This window comes from Desarmillaria tabescens, assembly GCF_030435595.1.
Source record: "Desarmillaria tabescens strain CCBAS 213 chromosome Unknown EV420scaffold_28, whole genome shotgun sequence".
Taxonomy (NCBI): Eukaryota; Fungi; Basidiomycota; class Agaricomycetes; order Agaricales; family Physalacriaceae; genus Desarmillaria; species Desarmillaria tabescens.
Window position 1 is genome coordinate 67682 of NW_026848327.1, and position 22900 is coordinate 90581.

The 22900-nt window shown below is 48.0% G+C and overlaps 10 protein-coding genes across 10 annotated transcripts; 2 read left to right on the top strand and 8 right to left on the bottom strand.

The window, feature by feature from the left end:
- Positions 1-1522: 1522 nt before the first annotated feature.
- Positions 1523-3366, top strand: EV420DRAFT_1621502 (cyclohydrolase; the record flags this gene model as incomplete). The annotated part of the gene is made up of 6 exons (XM_060475706.1): positions 1523-1606; positions 1674-1872; positions 1922-2492; positions 2543-3052; positions 3110-3168; positions 3230-3366. 6 exons carry the CDS (start codon positions 1523-1525, stop codon positions 3364-3366), a joined length of 1560 nt encoding a protein of 519 aa, XP_060328372.1.
- Positions 3367-3633: 267 nt separating this feature from the next.
- Positions 3634-4579, bottom strand: EV420DRAFT_1645206 (uncharacterized protein; the record flags this gene model as incomplete). Its single annotated transcript, XM_060477750.1, has 4 exons — positions 3634-4010; positions 4067-4141; positions 4198-4286; positions 4344-4579. The coding sequence occupies 4 exons, from the start codon at positions 4577-4579 to the stop codon at positions 3634-3636; spliced, it is 777 nt and encodes a 258-aa protein (XP_060328373.1).
- A 516-nt stretch (positions 4580-5095) lies between these two features.
- On the bottom strand, positions 5096-5763 carry EV420DRAFT_1645207 (uncharacterized protein; the record flags this gene model as incomplete). Its single annotated transcript, XM_060477751.1, has 2 exons — positions 5096-5625; positions 5679-5763. The coding sequence occupies 2 exons, from the start codon at positions 5761-5763 to the stop codon at positions 5096-5098; spliced, it is 615 nt and encodes a 204-aa protein (XP_060328374.1).
- Positions 5764-7305: 1542 nt separating this feature from the next.
- EV420DRAFT_1273223 (uncharacterized protein) lies at positions 7306-8378 on the bottom strand (the record flags this gene model as incomplete). Its single annotated transcript, XM_060467750.1, has 5 exons — positions 7306-7820; positions 7875-7949; positions 8003-8094; positions 8145-8185; positions 8238-8378. The coding sequence occupies 5 exons, from the start codon at positions 8376-8378 to the stop codon at positions 7306-7308; spliced, it is 864 nt and encodes a 287-aa protein (XP_060328375.1).
- Positions 8379-9234: 856 nt separating this feature from the next.
- On the bottom strand, positions 9235-10325 carry EV420DRAFT_1645209 (uncharacterized protein; the record flags this gene model as incomplete). The annotated part of the gene is made up of 5 exons (XM_060477752.1): positions 9235-9752; positions 9807-9865; positions 9939-10030; positions 10084-10124; positions 10175-10325. 5 exons carry the CDS (start codon positions 10323-10325, stop codon positions 9235-9237), a joined length of 861 nt encoding a protein of 286 aa, XP_060328376.1.
- Positions 10326-10596: 271 nt separating this feature from the next.
- EV420DRAFT_1481717 (uncharacterized protein) lies at positions 10597-12777 on the top strand (the record flags this gene model as incomplete). Its single annotated transcript, XM_060469801.1, has 5 exons — positions 10597-10973; positions 11021-11165; positions 11212-11662; positions 11714-11803; positions 11855-12777. The coding sequence occupies 5 exons, from the start codon at positions 10597-10599 to the stop codon at positions 12775-12777; spliced, it is 1986 nt and encodes a 661-aa protein (XP_060328377.1).
- Positions 12778-15389: 2612 nt separating this feature from the next.
- Positions 15390-16831, bottom strand: EV420DRAFT_1556153 (uncharacterized protein). Its single transcript, XM_060473661.1, has 4 exons — positions 16486-16831; positions 16135-16350; positions 15786-16079; positions 15390-15732 (listed from the first exon to the last, which is right to left on the bottom strand). The coding sequence occupies exons 1-3, from the start codon at positions 16762-16764 to the stop codon at positions 15834-15836; spliced, it is 741 nt and encodes a 246-aa protein (XP_060328378.1). The 5' UTR covers positions 16765-16831; the 3' UTR covers positions 15390-15732; positions 15786-15833.
- Positions 16527-18509, bottom strand: EV420DRAFT_1696435 (aspartate aminotransferase; the record flags this gene model as incomplete). Its single annotated transcript, XM_060479426.1, has 8 exons — positions 16527-17162; positions 17216-17385; positions 17438-17473; positions 17540-17766; positions 17787-17930; positions 17986-18103; positions 18153-18284; positions 18342-18509. The coding sequence occupies 8 exons, from the start codon at positions 18507-18509 to the stop codon at positions 17012-17014; spliced, it is 1146 nt and encodes a 381-aa protein (XP_060328379.1). The 3' UTR covers positions 16527-17011.
- A 218-nt stretch (positions 18510-18727) lies between these two features.
- On the bottom strand, positions 18728-19783 carry EV420DRAFT_1621507 (uncharacterized protein; the record flags this gene model as incomplete). The annotated part of the gene is made up of 5 exons (XM_060475707.1): positions 18728-19279; positions 19336-19465; positions 19548-19618; positions 19639-19652; positions 19675-19783. 5 exons carry the CDS (start codon positions 19781-19783, stop codon positions 18728-18730), a joined length of 876 nt encoding a protein of 291 aa, XP_060328380.1.
- Positions 19784-20370: 587 nt separating this feature from the next.
- Positions 20371-22885, bottom strand: EV420DRAFT_614558 (major facilitator superfamily domain-containing protein). Its single transcript, XM_060482793.1, has 13 exons — positions 22588-22885; positions 22415-22531; positions 22295-22359; positions 22156-22237; positions 22103-22107; positions 22024-22049; positions 21825-21971; positions 21667-21774; positions 21281-21611; positions 20955-21225; positions 20839-20906; positions 20669-20786; positions 20371-20620 (listed from the first exon to the last, which is right to left on the bottom strand). The coding sequence occupies exons 1-13, from the start codon at positions 22594-22596 to the stop codon at positions 20510-20512; spliced, it is 1458 nt and encodes a 485-aa protein (XP_060328381.1). The 5' UTR covers positions 22597-22885; the 3' UTR covers positions 20371-20509.
- Positions 22886-22900: the final 15 nt, after the last annotated feature.

Genomic DNA, 22900 nt, shown 5'->3' on the forward strand with positions numbered 1-22900 from the left:
GTCATACACCTCAGCATGGGGTCCTGTCCCTATGCTCTGTGATGCGACCACTTTTCCCTGAATCATCGCTACCCAGCTCGCTCCTGTCTGTCGTTTGCCGTTTAATTCGAGTAGGGAGCCGTCTGAGTATAACAGTAGATGGGTGTTGTCGAAGGAGAACCTCCTTATGTAATCTCAATGTTTTCTCGCAGCGTCCTCTTTTGATTCACCGCTGACTGGTAATGAGGTCTGAAATCTGTTTCCGTATTCTGTCAGTGATTTCTCCCATGGGGCTATTGGGAATAGTGAAATTCTCTCATCCTCCGGTGTTAATATTGACTCTAGCTCGCCTAGGAAGGTTCTCCTTGTTGGCCTTTCTTTGTTTCGTCGCATTCTAGATTGGCAAGAGGAATTTCAATAAAAATACGCGTAGCGTGAGATACAGAAGGATACAGAATGTCATCCACATCCAATTTGGCCACGACCAATCAGCGGGCCGTAGCCTCGTTAGATGCTCTGTTAAGTAGGCTCCGGGAAGCTCCCAGCAAGGTGTGTCCGGCAAAATGGCCGATTTTAGGCCTAAATATGCTAACTCGGACGAGATTCCAACGCTCCGGACGGGCCGGGGACCCCGCTAGACCCAAAATTTGACTTAACATTGTATTAGGCATTATTTTGCTTTCTGGATGAATGGGCTTCTCCCTCAATTGGGCAGACGTTGGTGCGGGTATCTCATCTGTATATTTTTTCACTGAATCTACTGCCAGTTTCAGCAAATCAGCATAAAAGTTTCAAAAAATTTCCCTTCGGGAATTTGGCCACTGCTCATCAGAGGCGGTGACTAAGCGCCTTGTGTCTGCCAAATCGTTTAAGCAAAGCGGCTGTTCACTTCTTCCTTCCCTTTGGCAGCCACGTCAAGCTCGTTCGCCGGTTTTTTCGGCCCCTCTCGATAATACTATGGGGACTAAACCAATAATTGATCATTTATAGAACAAAAGCAGATGACGACCAATCTAGTGCTGGCGACAATGGCACGTTGCACTTACTTCGCGCCGGAGGCAGCAACGTGCAAAGCGCTTTGGTCTCATCACGACTAATTTTGCGCCCGGCGTTCATTGCACGATAAGGAGGCACGTGTGTTCCATGTTTATCCCGAATGTCGTCCGCGGTGTCTACGCGTCTCCAAGATTTATGTTGTGTTCTAAGTGCGCGGACGTCTGTCTTTCATGGATTTTGTACGGACACCGAAGCCTTTGAAGACAGTCTTTGAAAAGAGGTGGAAAAAGGTGGGCCTGCTCTTGCTCCTGCTCGTGGATATATCCAAGTCAGACGCTATCTCTAGAAATGCTCCAATTTCAAGAATTTTTGGCTACATTCAACCGCGGCAAAGGCGCGGCCGATAATAGGCAATTCCTCGGATTTCGGACCGATATCGAAATTGATAAGCAAGACGTATAAAGGCACGTTGTATGATTGGTGTTTTCCTTTTCCTTTCTCTCTTCCATCTCCAGGGGTCATTCGAGCGAATACAACGAAGGAAACTATGCCAGCCTCTGAAGCAATATTGACGCAGATACTGGCCCAGTTGCAGGCGCTCCAGGTATCCCAGCAGATGCTGCAAGCAAAGGTATATATCTCTTTCTCGACGTGTCTTCGTTTTCTTTCCAGACATTGAGTATTACGTCGTGAACCAGTTGGATGCGGTTACAGATGGAACTTTGAAGCCATCAACTCCTGAGCGCCGTAGTATTCCAATACCTGGCGTGTCCACATCGCCCTCGATTAGCGACCTGGCCTCCAAGAGCCCGTTGTCCTCGAGCCCTACTTCATCGCGTATGACGACCGACAAGGAACGCGAGAAATTGTTGTATCCAGGCCGAGTTAACCTTACAAGCGAGTATACGTATTGTTGTCTGAATACTTGTCTAACAACGTGTTTCAGCCTACCCGGATCAGCATGGCATCGCGCCTCACCCTCTTGTCTGGGGTGCCGCGGACCCTACTACACGTGGCCCGGTCATATGTTCGCGTCTCCCGTCGTCGATCAAGCAGCGCAATGCCCTCGGTGCTCATTCCGGATCCTACTCTATCTATCGTGCCCTCTCCGTTGCAATGGGTAGTCTATCTTTGACCCACAAACCCGACTACAACCTTACCGATCCCCCGGTTTCTATTCCCCCACAGCCTTCCTGGGCCGATCCTAAGAAGATCGTCTCCTTCGATCCATGGGGCCATCTCGTTCCATCCATATTCAAGAAGGAGATGGAGGAACTCGGTCTGGATGCGAGGCCCAGTATCGCCATCACCAAGGCTCACATGAAGTTGAGTGAGATTGACGATAGCGTAAGGAAGGGAACCCTTGAACTAGACGGCAAGGTTCTCCTCAAAAGCCGGCCATTACTGGACGAGACGGGCAAAGTTTGCGATGCTGATCCCGGCGTGGAAATGAAAGTGAGTAAGGCCGCGGTGGAGCCTGTTTGGTTCCTACCTGGTGTCGCGGAGCGCTTCCAAATGTTCGTACTGTCTCTTCACGCCGTATTACGTTGTCTGACACCACTAGTAGATCCGAAAGTCTTCTCCGTCGCGCGTTGTTTGAAGAAACCGGCGGAATGTACCCTGAACTCATCACTCGGCCCGATATTAAGGTTTTCCTCCCTCCCATCGGCGGCATGACCGTGTACATCTTTGGAGACCCTGCATTCATGTCTAACGAGAGTAAGGTTCTCACTCTCCGTGTTCACGATGAATGCAATGGATCCGACGTGTTCGGCTCAGATATCTGCACGTGTAAGCCATACCTCATCTACGCCATCGAAGAGTGTGTTCGCACCGCACAACAAGGTGGCGTCGGTGTTGTTGTATACTTCCGGAAGGAGGGCCGTGCTCTTGGAGAAGTGACGAAGTATCTCGTCTACAACCTCCGAAAGCGTGGTGGCGATTCCGCGGACAAGTACTTCAAGTCTACTGAACTCATTGCCGGTGTCAAGGATATGCGATTCCAGGCGTTGATGCCCGACGTTCTCCACTGGCTTGGAATCAAGAAGATTGACAACATGGTTTCGATGAGTGACATGTGCGTTCTATGTACGCACGTTCGACCTTTTGGCACTAACAGCTTTGTATCGCGTAGGAAATATGATGCCATCGTGAACAGCGGTATTCCCATTCTCAAGCGATATGACATTCCTGGTACGTAAAGAACAGCATACAGTGAAGTCAGGTATGGTCTGCTGACGCGTTATGTATTTAGACCACTTGATCCCTCCCGACTCACGCGTTGAGATCGACGCCAAGATCGCCTCAGGCTATTTCTCCAGCGGCAAACAGGTCACCGAGAAGGACCTGGTCAAAACAGTTGGCAGAACCTGGGAAGAAACGGAACATTAAGTTGTTGCGTCCTGCTACTAAGTTCTTCGTTATGGATTGTCATCAAGTTTCGTACTACGTATATAGGACCACTGTACCAGATATCCTACCAAATCAAGAGACCTAATTTACAAAAACTGTTATACACTAGATGAGGTGGTAGTAAGTCTCGTTACTAGACTTGCCGGTCAAAATCGTCACATTAGCGGGCTTGACACCCATTTCATGCAATGATGCATCAACGCGCAGTGTGCCCTTGGGAAATATTACACCATCCCAGAGCGATTTCTAACTCTCTGGTGAGTGGAAGAAGATACCATATCTATCATCGTTGTCCAGGGCAACCTCGAGGTAGATCTGTCCTTCAGGTCGACTAACATGTGCCCCAAAGATCATGAAGCCTGGAGCGAATGACAACAGAGATGCCATAATTTTACCGAGTTCGAACTGTTCTTCATAGTTGAAAAAGTGGAAGAGAGCTGAGGCGTGGATAGCGGAAATGTTTCCTCTGAGCTCGGCCAGGGACTGCACTTTGGAGATATCGGGGATAGGGCCTCCTTCTGTCTTTGATAGACCTGTCAGGTCGAAGATGTCTACAGGGATAAAACGTGCTGGGAAGGTTTCAGGAGTGCTCTTGAAGAACTTGTGACCGAGTTCCCAAAACTCTATCGTGCGTATGAGATTACGGTGTTGAGCTGAACTTGGGCTAGGATCTTCATACCGGGGCGCAAATCCGAGGCAACAATTTGATCTATGGGATAGCCATCCATGACCGCCTTTCTGGGGTCAGCACCAACTAAGTATGACTATCAGTATAAAGTAATATAGACGTGCAACGAGGCGGTCACTGACGGCAACATCCAATATCAGCGTATATTCCCTTACAACCTCTTCCGAGGTTCAAGAACTGTTGGTAGCACGGCAGTTTGGAAATTTTGGGTCTTGACGTTTGCTAGATAAGCGAAGTAATAGGACCCGTCTAGGTAAGCATTACCCACTGAGCAAACTCGAATTGGTGAATGCTCGAAAAAGGGTAAATCTGCATCGCCGTTACACTAGCACGAAATGCTAGGATGAATACCCATCCACTGTGCATGCCTCTTCCCGGATAGCGAATATGAGGCTTTTTAGCTCGTCGTCCGTCGTATATTCCAGTCTGAGATTTAATAAATGCGGCTTCATCCTCGGCTAGGGTGTAGAGAGACGGGTCCAGGAAGGTATGATTAGAACTCATCGTGGGGTAAGGACGAACTTCGCCCTCGGACAAGGGGGGAAATGTATCAACGTGGGACAGGCAGGCTCCACGATCCTGAGAAAATGAAAAGAGAAGACTCATCCATCCGGAATGTAGTTATTTTGGTATAAGTATGCAAAATTGGTGGGTAGAGGCGACCGGGACTTTGGGATCGGATCGGATGGAATAAGGAACAGTGATCCTTCAGTTTGCCATCGCCCACTATCCCTAGTCGTTGAACAGGGCGCAAAATGAGGGGTCTACAAGACTAAGTTATCGTTGGGCCGTTGGACAGATTCTGTGGAGAAACAACTGTTGACACTGGAATTTGATCACGCGCCGCGGATTCCACCGTCAATAAGGCAAAAAATAGACAGAAGAGCTTTGGGGATCAACATAGTCGGGGAACAGGAGATTAGGGTTATCGCACGACACTAGCCGAAACAGAGTCGTCATGGATTGTGCGCCAACGAGTCTGGGTCAGAAAACATTCTATAAGTCCATCAAGAGACTCATCTACAGAACCGTTATGCACCATACGAGAAGATATAACTTGACGCTCGGATCTATCTTTATAGCCTCCATATCGGGGCGTTCCGTCTCAAGCAAAGATACGTCGACACGAACAGCGCCTTTGGGAAATACACCTCCATCCCAGAGTGATCGCCAGCTTTCAGGTGAGTGACAAAACATGTCGCTGCTCCAACCCTTATTCGAAGCGACCTCTGTTCGAATACCTTTCTCCGGTCGACTACCATGAGATCCAAATATCATAGACCCCGGAGCGGACGACAGTAGAGACGCCATAATTTTGGCGAGTTCGAACTGTCCTTCTTCATCAAAGAGATGAAAAAAGGCCGATGCATGAAGGGCAGAAATATTTCCTCTGAGCTCCGATAAAAGTTGGACTGTGGAGAGATCGATTGGGGGAGTGCGTACGGCTTCGTATGCCAAATCTTTCAGTTGGAAGATGTCTGCAGAGATGAAACGCGCTGGGAAGGTTTTCGGAGTGCTCCTGAAGAATTTATGTCCCAGATCCCAGAACTCTAATGTGGTATATTCAGAAGCGACGAAATCAGAGTTAACGGCAGTGACATACCAGGATGCAAGTCAGAAGTTATAACTTGCTCTACGGGATAACCATCCGCAACTGCTTTTCTAGCGTCACTACCCACTGTGTGCATGTCGTAAATCTGAGGAAGGGGGAAAGTACAAGAATGGGGTTACTAACAACAACATCCGATGTCGGCGTAAATAGCTCCCTTCCGCTCTTGGCCGAGTTTCAAGAACTGTTGATAACACGGGTGTCTCGAGATGTTCCATCTATACACTGCAAGTCAAAAGGGAACTGATCCAGCATTCAAAGATTACCTACTTTGCAAATCCAAACCGCCGAATGCATGGATAAGGTTCTAACTGTTTACCGTCATTTTATTGCATTTGGCTAAGTTGGCTTGGGGCATTGAACAAAACACTTACCTTGTACGCTTCCTCCTGTATAGCGAGTATATGTCTCTTCAGTTCCTCGTCATCCTCTATCCCAGTTTGAGATTTGATGAATTGCAACCTCGTCGTCAACTAGCACGTAGTAGAGTGAGGGGTCCAATGGACGATAGCCGGAGCCCATTGTGGCAGAGTTCATGACAATGGGACTCTTAGATGGTCAACGTAAGAAGTGCCAAATATTAAGTTAAATCATTGGGTTCGACCGGTAGTGGAGCAAAGAATAGAAAGAAGCATGCAAGAGGAGATATCAGAAATAGCAACCTTGTAGCCAGTTCTAGGCAGTTCTCTGCTGCTGGGGAAAGTAGCTAGGCACAATCAATCGCAGGGGGGCTAATAATAGGCCTTCAGGTCAATTCAGCGGTATCAACCTCGGCAATATTGTTAGTAAAGGAGTGAAGAATAAGGACGGAAATTTGGTATACGTCACTACTGGGTTCCTCACAAGGCGTTACCTCTGTCGTCCGAAGCTCTGCTAATGTGGACGACTGCGGACCAACAGATTACATGATTGCCTGGCCACATAGCCGATGATAGATTACGCTATTTTGTGGACTGCGGTAAATGCCGGTCACTGCCATTAGTTCAAGGACGTACCGTGGGAAAATGATCAGATTAACCTTCGACTGAACTTAAAAATAGTACGGCAGAGCCTGGGACCTCGACCCTGTTGGAAAACGGGGTATCGGTTCGTTCCCAGTGTCACATGCGCGGTAGCAAGCCAATAGTATTGCGCTTGGCTGAGCTCTGCAAAGGCATGAGGATCTACGCTACAGTACCTACTTTTATACTAAATGTACTTTTACTAGAACTTTCCACACTTTTCCTCTTCCTTCTTCCTTAATAAGTGAATTCGGCATGATGCCGGATTGCCAAATCCCAACAGACCCATTATCTGTCTATGCATCTTACTCTTTGCATAATATTTGACTACCATTACTGCCAATATTGATCATCAACGGTACTTGAGATGCATAACATCCGGTGTCACGACGTTGCCTCGCCGGTAAGGGTTTCACTTAACGAGGTGGCATCGCCCATCATCTCGTTGAGGTGTCCGGACCATACCTTCCATACCAGAGTAAAACAACGCAACGCTTCCGCACAACCTTGGTCGAAACGATTGGCAGGCCTCAATAAGAAACGTATGTAAGACTATCACTTGCATATGCTACATTGCCATAGACAATATTACCTTCTGGTACAAATTGAGGAATCCTATTTTACAGAACCGTTATACACCAAACGAGAAGGTATTGCTTGACACCAGCATCGATTGTTATCATATCTCGGCGTTCCGTTTCCAGCAATGATACGTCAACACGAACAGTACCTCTGGGGAATATTTCGCCATCCCATAAAGATCGCCAACTCTCGGGTGAGTGACAAAATAAGTTATTATCACATCCGGGAGCGACCTCGAAGCGGATACCTTTCTCAGGTCGACCGCCATGTGATCCAAATATCATGGATCCGGGCTCAGACGACAGCAAAGCAGCCATAATCTTCGCAAGCTCAAATTGCCCTTCTTCGTCAAAGAGATGAAAGAGAGCCGAGGCGTGGATGGCAGAGATACTTCCTCGGAGTTCGCCTATGGATTGCACCTGGGAAAGTTCAGGGACAGAGCCTGCTTCTTTCTTCGGCAAATCTTTCAGTTGGAAGATGTCCGCAGGGATGAAACGTGCCGGGAAAGTATCAGGCGTGCTCTTGAACAGCTTGTGTCCAAGGTCCCAAAATTCTGTGGTATATTTTTAGAATGCATATCAGGATTCTATTTTAGGTAGAAACGTACCAGGACGCAAGTCAGAGGCTAGCACCTGCTCGACGGGATAGCCATCCATGACTGCCTTTCTAGGATCATTGCCAACTATGCAGACATTGAGATCGAAGATCAAGGCGTACTACAAGAAGACTGCTCACAACAACATCCAATGTCAGCGTAGATAGCTCCTTTGCGCTCTTTTCCAAGTTTCAGGAAGTCGTCGTAGCACGGATATGTCGAAATGTACATCCTAGCAAATACCGTAAGAAAACCACATAGAGCTGGTCATGGATAACTCACTTCGTGAATGCGAATCGACGAATGCATGGATAAGGGCATATCTAGATATTTTGTTTCTGTACACTGATGTTAGACAGGAATTAAACCCTCGACCTTGTAAGCTTCCTCCTGCACGGAAACGATGTGGCTCTTGAGCGCAGCGTCATCTTCTATCCCAGTTTGGGATTTGAAGAACGCAACTTCGTCCTCTGTCAGCGCATATAATGTGGCGTCAAGGGGATGTGGACGAGACATCACAGAAGAGACGAACGATAAGAGAACGACTTGGACAAAGGGTCCTATTCAGCAATAAAAACACCGGGACAGTTCCATCTAGAATGAGAGTCGGACGGCAAGGCAAGGCAAGGGAAAAATAGAAAGGACCGTGGTAGAGAAAATAGAAATAGCATCGTCGCGGGTGGAAGATAGTAAGTGCCGAGCACTGCGCTTTGATTGCTTTTGATTGAGAAGTTAGTCCACAATTCAAAACGACGACCGCCTTAGTAAAGTGGAAGCACCGAAAAGGGAGACAAAGAAAATAATCTGCGGGGATACTTTGATTTCGAGATCCGGAAGCCAGCAAACTCATGGAGGATCAGCTACGCTGGTTGCGAGCGAGAGGCAAAAGTCTTCAAATCACGGTAGTTGTAGTCGCTTAGTCAGCGACTTTATCCTTCGGTTGCTCCGGCCTCTGCTCTTCAACGTTGGCAGCGAATTTCGCTCCGAAGACGCGGTTTCCACTACTCGCGCCGCTTGATACTCACAGTATTGTTATCTATGGGATTGACGTTACCTGCGTGCCGCAGGTAACTCTTCTGAATAAGCACCTAGTAAAGAAGCCCTCAGATGAAAAAGGGTCTATGAGATTCCTTACCCGACGTCTTAGTAAGAAGCGTTCGCGTAGCATCAAGATCTCAATGTCAGAGCTTTACCGGCATTTCGCAAAGTTTAATATTTGAGGGTGAAACCAAACCTTCCGGAGTCATAGAGCGCAATTCACTGGCCGTCAAAAGTCAGAAACCATGGGGCCATCGTCTCGGGCGTTGCCAACTTCATAAGATCGAATTTCCTTTTGGCTAGTACAGTATTATACAAATCCAGCGGATCTGGTTCACAAAACCGTTATGCACCAAACGAGGAGGTATGATTTGGCGCCAGAATCGATCATTTCAGGATGGTCATGTTCATGCAAGAAAGCATCAACACGAACAGTACCCTTGGGGTATATTTCACCATCCCAGAGCGATTTCCAACTCTCAGGTGAGTGGCAAAACATGGGGCTTCGACGGCCACTATTGAGGCCGACTTCGGTGCGCAAACCTTTCTCCTGCCGACCACCGTGTAATCCAAATATCATGGACCCGGGCTCAGATGACAGTAGCGCCGCCATGATCTTTGCTATTTCGAACTGTCCTTCTTCATCAAAGAGATGGAAGAATGACGATGTATGAATGGCGGAAATGTTTCCTCGCAGCTCAGCTAGAGACTGTACTTGGAAAAGTTCCGGGATGGAGGAAGGGGCGTCTTCCTTAGTAAGGCCTTTTAACTGAAAGATGTCTGCAGGGATGAAGCGTGCAGGGAAAGTTTCGGCCGTGCTCTTGAAGAGCCTATGTCCGAGTTCCCAAAACTCTGTTCCATGTATTTAAGTTGTGCGGGACGAATGGAACGGTAGAAAATTCATACCAGGGTGTAAATCGGAGGCTATGACTTGCTCTACGGGAAAGCCATCTGCGACTGCCTTTCTGGGGTCATTTCCAACTATGTGAACGTTATACAATCAAGGCGGGGCAGATGTTACATGAGAGATCTACGAACAGCAACATCCAATGTCGGCATAGACCGCTCCCTTGCGATCTTTTCCGAGGTTCAAGAGCTGTTGATAGCACGGTTGCCTCGAAATCTTCAACCTAGGTGCTTCAAGTCAAACAGAATTAACACGGTGGACTCGAGGACTGCTTACTTTGCAAAGGCGAAACGGCGAATGCACGGATAAGGGTGCACCTGTAACGCATCAGTATTATGGAATTGTTATTCATCGAATATGAGCCCACCTTGTACGCTTCCCTCCTGGATTGTGAAGATGTGGTTCTTAAGGGTGGCTTCATCCTCGATTCCAGTTTGAGCTTTAAAGAACGCAGCTTCGTTTTCTGCCAGTGTGTAGAACTTGGGGTCCAATTGAGGAGTGATAATGTCTGAGCTCATTGCGGAAGAGATGGGCAGTGAGAAGAAGGGCGACTGATACAGGGGATTTTATACAATCTCAGGATCGGAAAACATAAATAGCCGCGCGACGGTCGTGGCTGGTATGATATTCCTAAAGCCTGCGAGGGTGCCATAGAGGCTCCAAAAAAAGAATCAGTGCTAAAGATAGACCCATGCTGACACGAACTAAAAGTGTCATTTGATCCGAACTGCCGAGTAAGGGGACCATTCCAAATCGAGCGGTGGTCTGACATAATCAAGGTCACTCGCAATGGATGTCGATGACGAGTCGTTTTCTGTTTCTGTGGACCTCGACAGCGATGATTCGCCCCCTTCTTACCGCTCGACGCCGCAAGCAACGAGCTCGAGATATGCAGATTCACCCCAGCCGCACTTTGGAGATTCCCCGCAGCCTACATTACCTCGGTTGACACTGAAGCTTCCGTCGTTGAAGAGCTTACAAGCTACAACACATGTCGAACACAAACCAAGAAAGTCCCATACTGGTGCTGCTGTCGGCAAGAGAAAGAAAGGGACAAAGAGTTCAGGGCATGAGTATGGCGTGCCTCCATCATCAAAGGTGCCTCGACCGGTGAAGCTGAAACCTTTGAAAGAGGTGCTAAGCAAGATAATTGCCCAAATAAAAAGGTCAGCATTGTCATTTTCCTGTTGGGGTTGTACTAACATGCATCTAGGAAGGATGCCTATGCCTTTTTTCTTGCGCCTGTAGACGTGTCTTTAGTGCCAGGCTACACGAACGTCGTCAAGCATCCGATGGACTTGGGCACAATGACAAGCAAAGTGGAGAGAGGGCGGTACAGGAGCTTGGAAGAGTTCACGGTTCGTGACCCTCACGCTGATCCATTCGCCGCTAATTGGCATGCAGTCGGACCTTAAGCTTGTTACTGGTAACGCCAAATCTTTCAATCCACCTGGTTCGATATACCACACGGAGGCGGAACGCATAGAGGCAATAGGGCTTGATCTGATAGCCCGTTCGGCAGGGACCGTGATTCAATATGAGACAGAGTGGACTGTCGATGTCGTCGGAGACGACGAATTGGAAGGCGTATCTGACGGTGCCTTCGACTCAAACCAAGCGATGGATGTGGACGAAGCTATTCCGGAACCTGCCGCTGCCGCTTCTGTAACCGAAGAGGATTTTGGGCGAAGGAGGAGTACCAGAGCCCCGTATAAAAAACCCACTCCAGCCACGCTGAAAACAACTGTCTCGGAGAGCATCGAAGATGGACGTCTTCCTGGAAGCAAAGATGGGTTAGGTGATTTCCCCCCAGGGTCAGACTGGGCGAGAGTGATGCTTGAGTTGAAGGTAAAGGGTATGCGTGCTAGCAAAACACCTATTCTGCTTTTGTTGACTTCATCTGCAGGCAAACGTTATCGGACGAAAAAGGAGCGTTTACGATTTGAAAAAGAGGGTCCTCCATATACTCCGGATGGTAGCCTGGATTATACAGAGAGTGAGTGCGTAAACATGAGTACACGCATGCATCTAACCTTCCCTTCACCAGTGGAAGACCCGTTTTCGATTTTGTCAGTTCTCGTTCCAGAAGGGAAGCCAGCGAGATTAGGTCTAGTCCCAATATACTCTACTGCACCTTCTACGACCACCACCTCAGCAAGCACACCGCAATTTCTATCCACTGGAACACCTCCACCACATGCACATTCAGCAACTCCACAACCACAATTTCCGTCGTATCCTATACCTGTTATGCTTCCTCCCACACGACCCCCGCTTGTCGTTGACAACCCTCCTACGCGAAAACATTGGAACCTTGTCAAAGGTGTTACCGCCAGGGCAAAGGGTCGTGAAGAAGGGGTCGACGTCAACAAAGAGAAGGATGGAAGACCTAGAGAGGTCCATCCTGTTGATTGGGGATCGTTTGCATGTGTTGAAGGCGAATTGTGGGATTCGGGCGAGGAGCTTAAACAAACGCTTGAAGACGCCATGACAGAAGAAGAGTCATATATTCAAGACATCGTGTACGGAGGTGTAGAAGGCTTAGCATATGTGAAAAGTCTGTCCGAGTTTGTAGGACAAACCGGATGGGTAGCCGAGTGGGTGAAGGAAAATATCGTGAATCCTATCATTGGAGGTCCTCATTTATCGGAAAAGATTGACATGGAAGCATTGATTCAGCGACCAGAGGAACTATTCGAGAGCGAGGAGGTGTGGCAAGGGAAGATGTTTGTGAAAAAGGAACATGTGCTCGAGACTTCCGAAGAGCTTGGTGAAGTACTCGAGTACGTAGCAGGGAAGTTGAAAGATCTGGCCGCCGCGGGTGGGCAACGGACAGTGGATGATGAAGAGATGAAGAACCTTCGCATGAATCTATTGGCCTTGGCGAAGAGGGCTCCCCTTGATAGTATCGCCACCTTGCCCACCGAGCTGATACCGGAACACATCAGAGGTCTACTGCATGCGCCTTGACGGCTCTTTTGTCTCCCTATTATCTCACCAATAGACGCACCTACTCCATCCGACGAGCCAGTTGGGATCCAGCACTTTGCTGCGCAGTTCCACTGCTACGGGAGACGCTTGGAGGACTATAGAATTTGGTTATGCATCTTCAGATCCACGTCTGGCTCTGCACATTTATGTATGTGATATAGAAGGGTGGACGCATAATACGACATTGTAGGACTGTAATAAAAGAGAATGACATGCTCCTGCGACCATTACAAACAACTTGGTGTCTGAGAGATCTTCCTGCCACTGCTGAGCAAATGGTTTATTTAGCAGCACGGAAAAGATATCTGCAAACAATATGTTTAAGTTCGACTCTGAAAACTGTCGGGAAATACTTTGTCCGATCGCAATGCATCTTTCCGACGAGAAAGGGCGAGAACTATTGGGGTACGATCTTGACATCCTAAGAAGCTGAGAGAGGATTGTTATGCTTACCTTTGAACACGCCAGTTGGACGTAGGACTAATGATTCATTGCGGAGCCCTTGTATGAGGACCATCGTCTGGAAGATAGGCAACTTGAAGACTTACAGTTGTTACTAGCTGACGAAAAGGCAGACGACTCCACGCCAAACCTTGCAAATAAGAGGCAACAATATTCCAAGCCTGAAATTTCGGAACCCTTTCGTACTATGCTGCAGATTGTAGAATGAGAGCTACGACTATGAAGGAGATGAAAACCCAGCGCACCCACGTCGATTCATCGCCGGAAGAGATAAAAACTCTCCGAAGAGAGTAAAAGAAGCGAAAAATTTGGCATTCACTCCGAGAGTGTATCAGCCTAAGAAAATCTGTGGTCTCAGTCCGCCGTCCTCAGGGACAGTTGAACAGCTCGCTCATCCATCCATCATCTATTCAGGGAATTGTCTCAGATTCCAATCAGCCTTCCCGATACGACTCGATGGTAGAGGTTACCAGTAACCTCCGACGTCCTCTGACAAGCAATCGTTAATACGAAAAGGCACTGACTACCTCTGCGTTCACACTGAACACTTGCAGGCCGCTAAGTGGCGGCCTATAGTCAGGCATGTCGCATAGGACGTCGTTGAAAAGTGCTTGGTCGAAGATGCCAACGTTGTGGCTTCCGCGATCTTTGAGAGAAGATAGATTGTTGATCTCTCGACACCTAACGTTCAGCCCTAGTCGAGGCCGACAGTGTCCACTAACCGTGACACGGAGGTCCACAACACGGGGAGATATTGCTTATCGCATACGGTCAAGCGAGGCCTTACTCGTCGGTCAGTCCTGCGGTCTCCAGTTGGAAACGTGCAGTACACCGTCCAGCTTCGAGGAATGAGGAGATATGAACTATCTCTCGCCATAAAGCAATCGACATCCATACTGCCGACCGGAGGGGTCATGCGTATGAAAGTGACGAATCTTGAGCATATTTGGGAGAGATTTCTTCTCTCTCACCATTGTTTACTTGACGGTCGGATTGCCGCTTCCGACTGGAGGCTGAGCATGTCGCCACCAGCTCAAGAAACGGGAAAAAATAGCTGATCTCTCAACCATCTCTCCCTCTATCCTCAATGGTCCATGTTGACATTCACTGAAAGGCATCCGTTGATACAGACACCTTCACGTCTCGCTGAGACGCTCAAGGAGCGATAGCGCCACCGTAACGGTAATGCTTCAACTCCTAACCAACACTTACACCGGGAGTAGGGCAATATTTGTCCGTGAAAAGTGGCTGTCGCCTCATGTGTGTGGTATAGATGTTCGTTGGGTAACAGCGCAACACCTACAGCACGTCTACACCGACAGGAACATAGCCACACATGCTGATATTAGCTCAAGTTGACTTGAAAAGGCCCCAGCGTGCCAGAATACGTCCGGCCCAGGAATCTTTGCGTTCTGAAGAACGCGCAAGGGTCGATAGCTAATTTAGCCTCGTAACCCATTCAGCACATGCAGATCAGTCGACAGGTGTATGCACATTGAGTAACGTTCAAACAGGTGTCTTGCTGCGTTGCTTGAAAACAATGTATTCACTCCGCACGCGTGTCATACGTGTCGAGGCAAGCTACATTTGTTCAAGATACCTACAATACATAGGTATATGCTAGTCCTTGGTCCTCGAAATGTCGGGACAGCAACTACATCCGTCACTATCGCGGCATCACGTAGTAACCAGAGGGATAAGACTCTACAGTTGGGGCCACCTCTACGCAACGGACGGTAATAAACCGACCGTAACGCAGGAGTACCCTGGTGCAATCCGATTGGAACACAAAGTAACTTCAGCGATGAGGCCTGTTTGACAAGTCTCTCCTGCAAGAATTCGTAGCCGTAAAGATCAAGCTGATATATAGTCGAGTAAACCGTCGCCAACGAAGAATGATCCTTCGCTGGGTCCTCAGATGAGACGCCGCGGAACCGATAGCACCCTGATAGTGATGGATAATTACTGAAGCTGCTAAAGATCCTAAGTGGCCCTCGCCTGGAAGAAGGGTCTTGGGGCAAAACGCGGACATGGAGGAGTGAGGGGGAAGAAAGAGTCGGCCTGACGACGCTTTTAAACGAAATGTGGCTGCTATTTGTTCTTATTTTGAGCTCCCTGTCGGCCCGACCGCCCGACTCTGACTGACTCTTCCCGTACAAGAAGTTTCGAAAACATTGCGCGGCCACATTGGAAACAGATTTCATAAGTATAACATACTGAGCAGTTCTCCTGGACCGTAGATGTGAATATCAAAAGTTCGTTCTCTTCAGGTCACCTTCAGCGACGCTGGAACGAGCCCTTTCTTTCAAGAGTTCATTATAATTTATATGCGGGTTCCGAGAGGAAGACCTTGGTCATGATGCATGATCTTGTAAGAAGGGGACTTGACTGAGGGTGGGATAGTCTATAATTGACTCTTGCGAAAACATAAAGATAGGATTGTACTTCTAAATGTGTGCTATTTCATGCTTGCTATGAGTGGAAGGTCAGTTTGAAATCTGCTGGACGAACAACGAGATACTGACCGAACATGACCGACTTCTGCGCCCCATCGCTCATCTCTTGAAGGCTCATCATCGCCGTGCTTCGCATTCCTTTAGGATCCAATTATGCCAGATGTCAATTATAATGTAGATTACGACCGATATTGTAGGGTATCCCAGGAGGGCTTGGCAAAGCTGGAATATCGTCATGCCCGGAACCTCAGGTAGGCCATCAGAAGTGCGGAACAAGTCGTGACTGAGAGGATAATAAACGGTATGCAGAAAGGGATAATCATACAACTCACCAACTCCTACGATGTATTGAAGAGTCGTAGCCTTGTCAAACAGTTCAGATTTATAGCAAGGGGCAAATGTGGTAACAATAAGGTACCTTGGACGCCTGTATCGCCGTTCGTAAACTGGCGATCTCCTGTTCTATCCGCGTGTCGACCTCCCTGATCTTCAGCACTTGGCCGGCGCTGTCTTCTCTCAGTCTGCCCTTCTCCAGGTTCAGATCCAGTCGGACACCAGCCTGGGTTCGAGTTATCTCTTCCCGTAATCGCTGCTTGAGCTTCTCGATATCGTTCAACAATCCGGTCGTTCTCGGCTTTGATAATGGCAAGGTCATTCTTCTCCATGAGCTGCAGTTCGGATTTGAGTTGAGCAAAGTCGACTTGTTGTGTATAATGTTGCTATTACAGGATCATCAGGTCAGATAAAATCAATGACAGGGAATTAATACTTTCTCCTGATCAGCTTTCGTTACCATGTTGCTCGTCATATTCCGTATGCTCTCGTCGATGACTTCGGCTATAGCGGACATGATACCCTCTGCTTGCGCCCGGTTGAGTCCTTCCCGCTCGAGCCGTTGAACAAAATGGTGGGTGTCAAAGTGAAAATCATGCCGGGGTCGTGAAGTGGAGAATCGACGAAGGTGAGCTAAATGCCAGGCCTGATTCTGCTGGTTGCTCCATGCTGACCACGTTGATAATGAAAGAAACGAGGCAATTGAGCGTTGCATACAGATGAGGGAACGTGGGTAGAAGTGAGGGCGTCGGGGTTGATGGTGGTAGATGAATAAGCTATATTTAGGGCTTCGCGGCCACGAGGCTTGGCTTGGCAACTTTGCTGTTTCATCCTGCTTTCATCCACAGCAGCGAACTCGACTACTTCATACTTCGTCGTCAATACTTGTTTGATTTTTCCCTGGATAACCAGTAAATCCCAAATATTCTATCAATGTCTATTATTTAATTCGTCTATGTCCGTCAACCTCTCACGACCGTGTCTAAACTCTCCGCAAAGTACCTAATATTTTTTGCATTCAGTCCAGCCAGGGAAATCCGCCCGTTCTTCGCGATATATACGTGGAATTCGTCTACGAGTCGCTTGCTCTGTGCTTCCGATATCCCTGTAAAGCTTCAAGCGGCGTCTCAGATACATACGGAGCAAATTGCGCTAAGGGATAATACCTGAATATTCCGATCTGGTTGATGACATGATCCCAGTTCTCTGGAGTCTTGGGCTCCTCCGTCAGCAGCCGGTAGAGCTCCTTCCTTACTCCAATCAAACGCCCGGCCATGGTCCTGATGTTTCTCTTCCATTCCTCGTACAAGGATGCGTCGTTAAGAATGAGGGACACCTGTCAAGCTTTATAAGCTGATTTATTCAGGCTCCCAAATTTTCAACTGTACCAATTTTGCTCCATATGCTGGCGGGGTGCTGACATTCTACTCTAGTGAGTACACTCAACTGGCTCTTGATGTTTTGTGCGGTCCTGCATCATCTTTAGCCACGAAATGCAGCGCTCCCACCCGTTCACCATACAGACCCGCGTTCTTGGCGAAGCTTTGGCAGACGAGCATCGCTATGCCGCGTCGAGAAAATTCTCGAATGGCCCACGCGTCGTTGTCTAAATCACCGGTGGTGAATCCCTGATACGCCGTGTCGAAGAAGGCGAAATGACCCTTCGCAAGCATGATGTCGGCGATGGTAGTCCATTGCTCCTGGGACGGATCCAGTCCTGTGGGGTTGTGGGCACACGCGTGCAAGACGAAAATAGATCGGGGGGCGCGTTCTTCATCGTCAAAAGCATTTCGTCGAAGTCGATTGCTCGAGTGTCAGCATTGTAGTATGGATACTCGATCGGTGTGATGCCGACGTTGGTAAAAATTGCATAGTGGTTTACTTGATTCAATCCGAGGTGAGAACGAAGTGGAAAGACAGACCACAATGAACTCACTCCATGTAGGTCGGCTCATGTAGACCTCCCTTTCGCCATTGAACCGATAGAATCGCGACAGGAAAAATGTACCCAAGTGATTTGCCCCAGTAGTGCTGATTGTTTGGATTGACGTAACCTAGAGAACTCTGAGTCATCCCATATGACTTTCATATTCAGTGGCTTACCCTTCCTTGCTTTATCACCTCCGACTCTTTCGCAAACATCAACTCGGCCGCGGAAGTTGTGAACTCAGCGAGGCCAGTGATAGGAAGATATTCATGGTCCAAGGTAGGAGAGTCGATGAGTAACGTATGAGCCTACAATTCACATAGGGATGAACACAGGAGAAAAATATAACTGCACTGGAGCCGAACCTTTTTAACTGCAGGCAAAACCCATGGCTTTCCGTCTTCGTCTCTGTAAGCTCCAGCACCCAGATTAACCTTCTCGGGAAAGGGATCTCTCTTGAACGTTGCCGTCATCGCGAACATTTCGTCCTCTGCCACGTTTGGAATCCCATACCAGAATTCTCCAGAAACCATTTTTTGCGCGTCCGCCTTTGATGTGATAGGGAAGTTGGGAAACTTTTGCCCTCTCATCTGGAAGTTTATGACCTGTTCAAAATTCGCACGATGTTCCGTCCGGAATTTGTATTTCCGTGCGCTGAGGCACACCATCGTGGTCAGACCTTGAGAGGAACTTGGGTACAAGGGTCAAGGACGGAGTATTCCCGTGTTTAACGTCCAGTACAAGTATACGACTACAGTTTCGAATACAACCTCTCCTCCATGCGGATCAAGTCCATCAGTGTCTCATAGTGCTGGTTTCCTAACAAAGATTCATACATAGCTTCCTTCAACGGTGTCCGAACCTTCCCAGTTCCGTATCCATACGCCTTTGACACCACTTTTTTCACACCTCCAATTCCACCCAATTTGTGTAGTGCCCAATCGGCATGGGCCAAGGTCGCCTGCAGTTTCATCGCTTCCTCCCCCTTGCCCGCCCTCCACAAATAAAATAGCCTACCGTGAAGCTTGGGCGTGAGGTTGGAGAGTGCGGTGATGCATCCACTGCTACTGGCTAATAAACCCGGAAGAACGAAGTCTGCTTTCCCTGCCAAGACCGCAATTTTTGAAGCCGATACAGAGGATATGATTCGGTGTAGTTTGGCGATGTTTCCGCAAGTGAGTTTGGCCCCGACAATGTTAGGGTGCTTGGCCAGGGCAACGAGTGCGTCAGAGTCACGATCTAACCCGGCGGTTACGGTGGGGAAATTGTATATCATTGTGGGAATGGGCGAGGCATCGGCAACCTGGAAAACTAGGGAAGTATGGAGAAAATACATAGCAAAGAGTCACGAATGATCACCTCATGATGGAATCGAATAACGCTTGGAACAGACATCTGCGATGGAAATGTCGATGGTGATAGAATCAGCGCGTAGTCAGCTCCCGCATCTTTCGCGTCGACGCAGAGCTTTTGCGTCTTCTCGCGCCGACTGGGTTCCACACCCAGCGAGAATGACGACATCTTTGAAGCCGTTTGCATCTAGTGTCTATCTAGTAAGACGTATTGTCTACTTGCATTCCTCATGGGAAAGGTGCTGAGCCTTGTCGTTTGTGCCTTGGACGATGACGCCAGCAACTCCACCCTGGAAAATGAGATTTCAACAGAGTGCAGCTGAACTGAAGATATACCAACGCTTACCTTTGCTACTTGAAAATGCGGGATTTATCGCGGATACATCAAGCTCTTCATTTTCATCGAAAAAGCAGACGGTAGGAACGTAGTGGCCAAATGGGGGAGGTGAAGGCATAATAGGTATGTCCAGGACGACGAGGACAAGAAGTCTTTCTTCTGTTCTGACCAAGGTACAGCGCGCAATTCCATTACGATTCCATATGCCTAACTTAGGACGCAGATGTTAGGAACCTTTCCGGAAATTTGGCAAGGACCTTTGCCGTAGGCACGAGATTCTCGACAAGGAGGCGTAGGATTAACTCGATCACTCGTCCTGGCCGAGTCAATTTGAAATGTCTATTCCTACCATCAACCTGCCATTCATTGTAGAATCGAATGTTATAGAACATATCCTTGGGTATCCTCTGGGTATCCAGGACCCAAGATTTCTTATGAAGGAGATCATATCACTAGAGCAGTTACTTTTACCAGGCTGTGCTAGACCTGACTTTGATAACCGGAAGTTGACCGGAAAGGATAAAGCTCTGTCTCGGAATTTCGAGGATAGTTCGATATATGTCGCGTGATCCTTTTCCTCGAATTTCTTAGGGTCATTATCCAGTATAGTTAGGATTGGGAATGAATAGAAATCTTTAGGATAGTTTACTGCTAGGATGTCCGGAATAAAACCTGGAAACAAATATTTCGATCGAAAGATCTCAGGTTCAGATGATCGCCCGATCAGTTCACAAAGCACGTCGCGGCGGCGAACCTCCAGAATGGACATTACATGAATTAATTATCATTGCTCTTCAACGCCATCAACGTCTTAATGTAGAACATTCTAACCGAGTAGCTTTAACTACAAAAAGAAAGTGAAATGAGGATTCTTGTCGCCAAGGTGAGGTTCGTTTGGTGCGCCAGCGGCTACAGCCGCGGCTTTCTTCTTGTTGGCCAAATGAAGATAGAGCATCTGAGAATAATATTAGAAATAGGTGCCAAGAAGAAAGAAAGGATATACCATAAGAGCAGTAAGTATCATGCTCAAGGCCGTTAGCCCGATGGAGATGTAGTATGAACGGTGGTAATACGGTTCCAAGCGCGAATCAAATATTTCGCCGATAGCCGCTCCTGCAGAGCTACGGGATTGTGAATGAAAAGACTGAGGACGGAAGCAAAATCCGGACTTACTTTCCCACGAACTGCATCAAGCCGACGCCCGCAGCACGCTTGTAATGGGGACCGTAGTTATTTTGCGTCTGGGTACAACTTCAGACGCGATTTGAATAAATATGCAGTATACGCACCCATCCAACATTCAACGCGGTAGGTACATAAAGACCTAACGCGACAACGAAAACGCCAAAATACCGTGTGCCGATGGTCTTGGTAGACGTGAGGATGATATAGCCGATTATCTGAACCAAGAAATTCGCCATGATGAATGGTCCACGTAATAAAGTGCGGTCGGACATTTTTGCTTGAATAATAAAGGACAAGGCGCCAACAGCATACACGGGGACAGTAAGGAGTTGAGCCTTGTAAGAGCTGTAACCCATATCGCTAATAAGAACAGGCCTGGTAAAGAAACAATCAACAAAGTGAAACATAACAGTAAATCCAGAATAGTCACATGAACGTCGAAATGGCGTAGAGAGTGATATCGGCACCAAATTGAATGGTGCCGTGGACCCAAGTCCTCCAGTCCAAAGGGGCAAGCATGACTTGTTCGATATCAAACTTCTCGTCTGGGTCATAGTGGGTCTTGTTGTTCTCATAGCGAACGGCGCATAAGTCCTTCTCGTGTTCGGACAGGAACCAAGCTTGATCAATACGGTTTGGAATCCAGAAGTAAGCGACGGGACCCAAGCACATCGTAATGAGCCCTTCAACGATATATAGCCACTGCCATCCAGCTACAGAGGATGTTTCGATGTGTGTTAATCCGTAAGCCAAAAGTCCACCTAGTGAGGACAAAAATCATATTGGAAATTTTACACGCGTTTGGATGGAACTCACCGAATGCACCCGAAATAGCGGAGCAGGTAAACATGTACGCAAGACGCATGCCTAGCTCCTCCCTGCGATATGTCATTGTAAGGTAGGTGACGATACATGGGAACGTTCCTAGCTCGGCGTCAATGCTAAGAGAGTTTCATAGCCAAGCCAAACCTTACCGGCTTCGGCCCATCCGAGCAATACACGAATCGCCATAAGGGGTCCATAGGAGCCAGAGAACGGCGTGGCAATGGTTAGTGCGCCAAAAATGACAGTAGAGACGGATAAAACAATCCTGGGTGTTAACAACTTCAAGAGCACTGCGTCTATAAAATTGGGATATGAGCAGTATTTCAGAAGAGTAGTTTGGTGACTTACAGAAGGGTTCGAATATAACGTATGTCCTAAGATGGAGTCGTGAATTCAAGAAGGCAAAAAATAAAACTACAGTCCTGACGCGTACTGACGGATGAATTAGGACACGGTAGCAACGTAAGAAATGTCACTTACTACCACCGAGACTGCGGCACCGTATTCATTCCCTACAAGATGAAGGTCAATGGCCATACCGGCAACTTTGGCATTGCCGATACTGGTTGCGTGGATCGATCAGCGTCATGGGAACCGGGCAGCGAAAAGAAGCAATTACTTTCCACGGTCCAAAAAACAGACAAAGTACAAAGCGCCTAGCATTGGGATCAAGAAGGAGTCAATCTTCGGGAAGCATTAGTCAGTTGACTTCGAAACGGAAGAAACATGAGCAGCTAACCTTTCTCAAGAGTCTGGCTTCCGTTTTGGGTTCAATCGGCGAACCATGTTTTTCGCCTTCAAGAGCGACCACGACACCGACATCCTTCTCTGCAGACTTCTCTGTACCGGAATACTGCTAAACAAGGTCAGTATCACTTCATAGAAGATGAGACAAGTTGACGTATCACTAACCGAGCCCATTAGTGATGAAAGTTAACGACAACAAGGTCAGTTGGACGAACTCAGGGTGCAGAAAGTTCATTTATAAAAGGAGCTAAAGAGTCTGATTGGAAAGCTCCGGCGTCTAGGGCCCATCGCGGAGAATTTCAGGACTTCTTATCGTGAAAGTTCCCCGGAATTACCACGTATCGCTAATGTCACCAAGCTACCGGATTCGGCGAATTCCATCATCGGAACGTACCGCCGGCGTGATCTATCGGGTGCCTTGTCAAACGTCTTTGAATCGCTGCCAGGCCCTTTATATACCATGGAATCCAATTTGAAA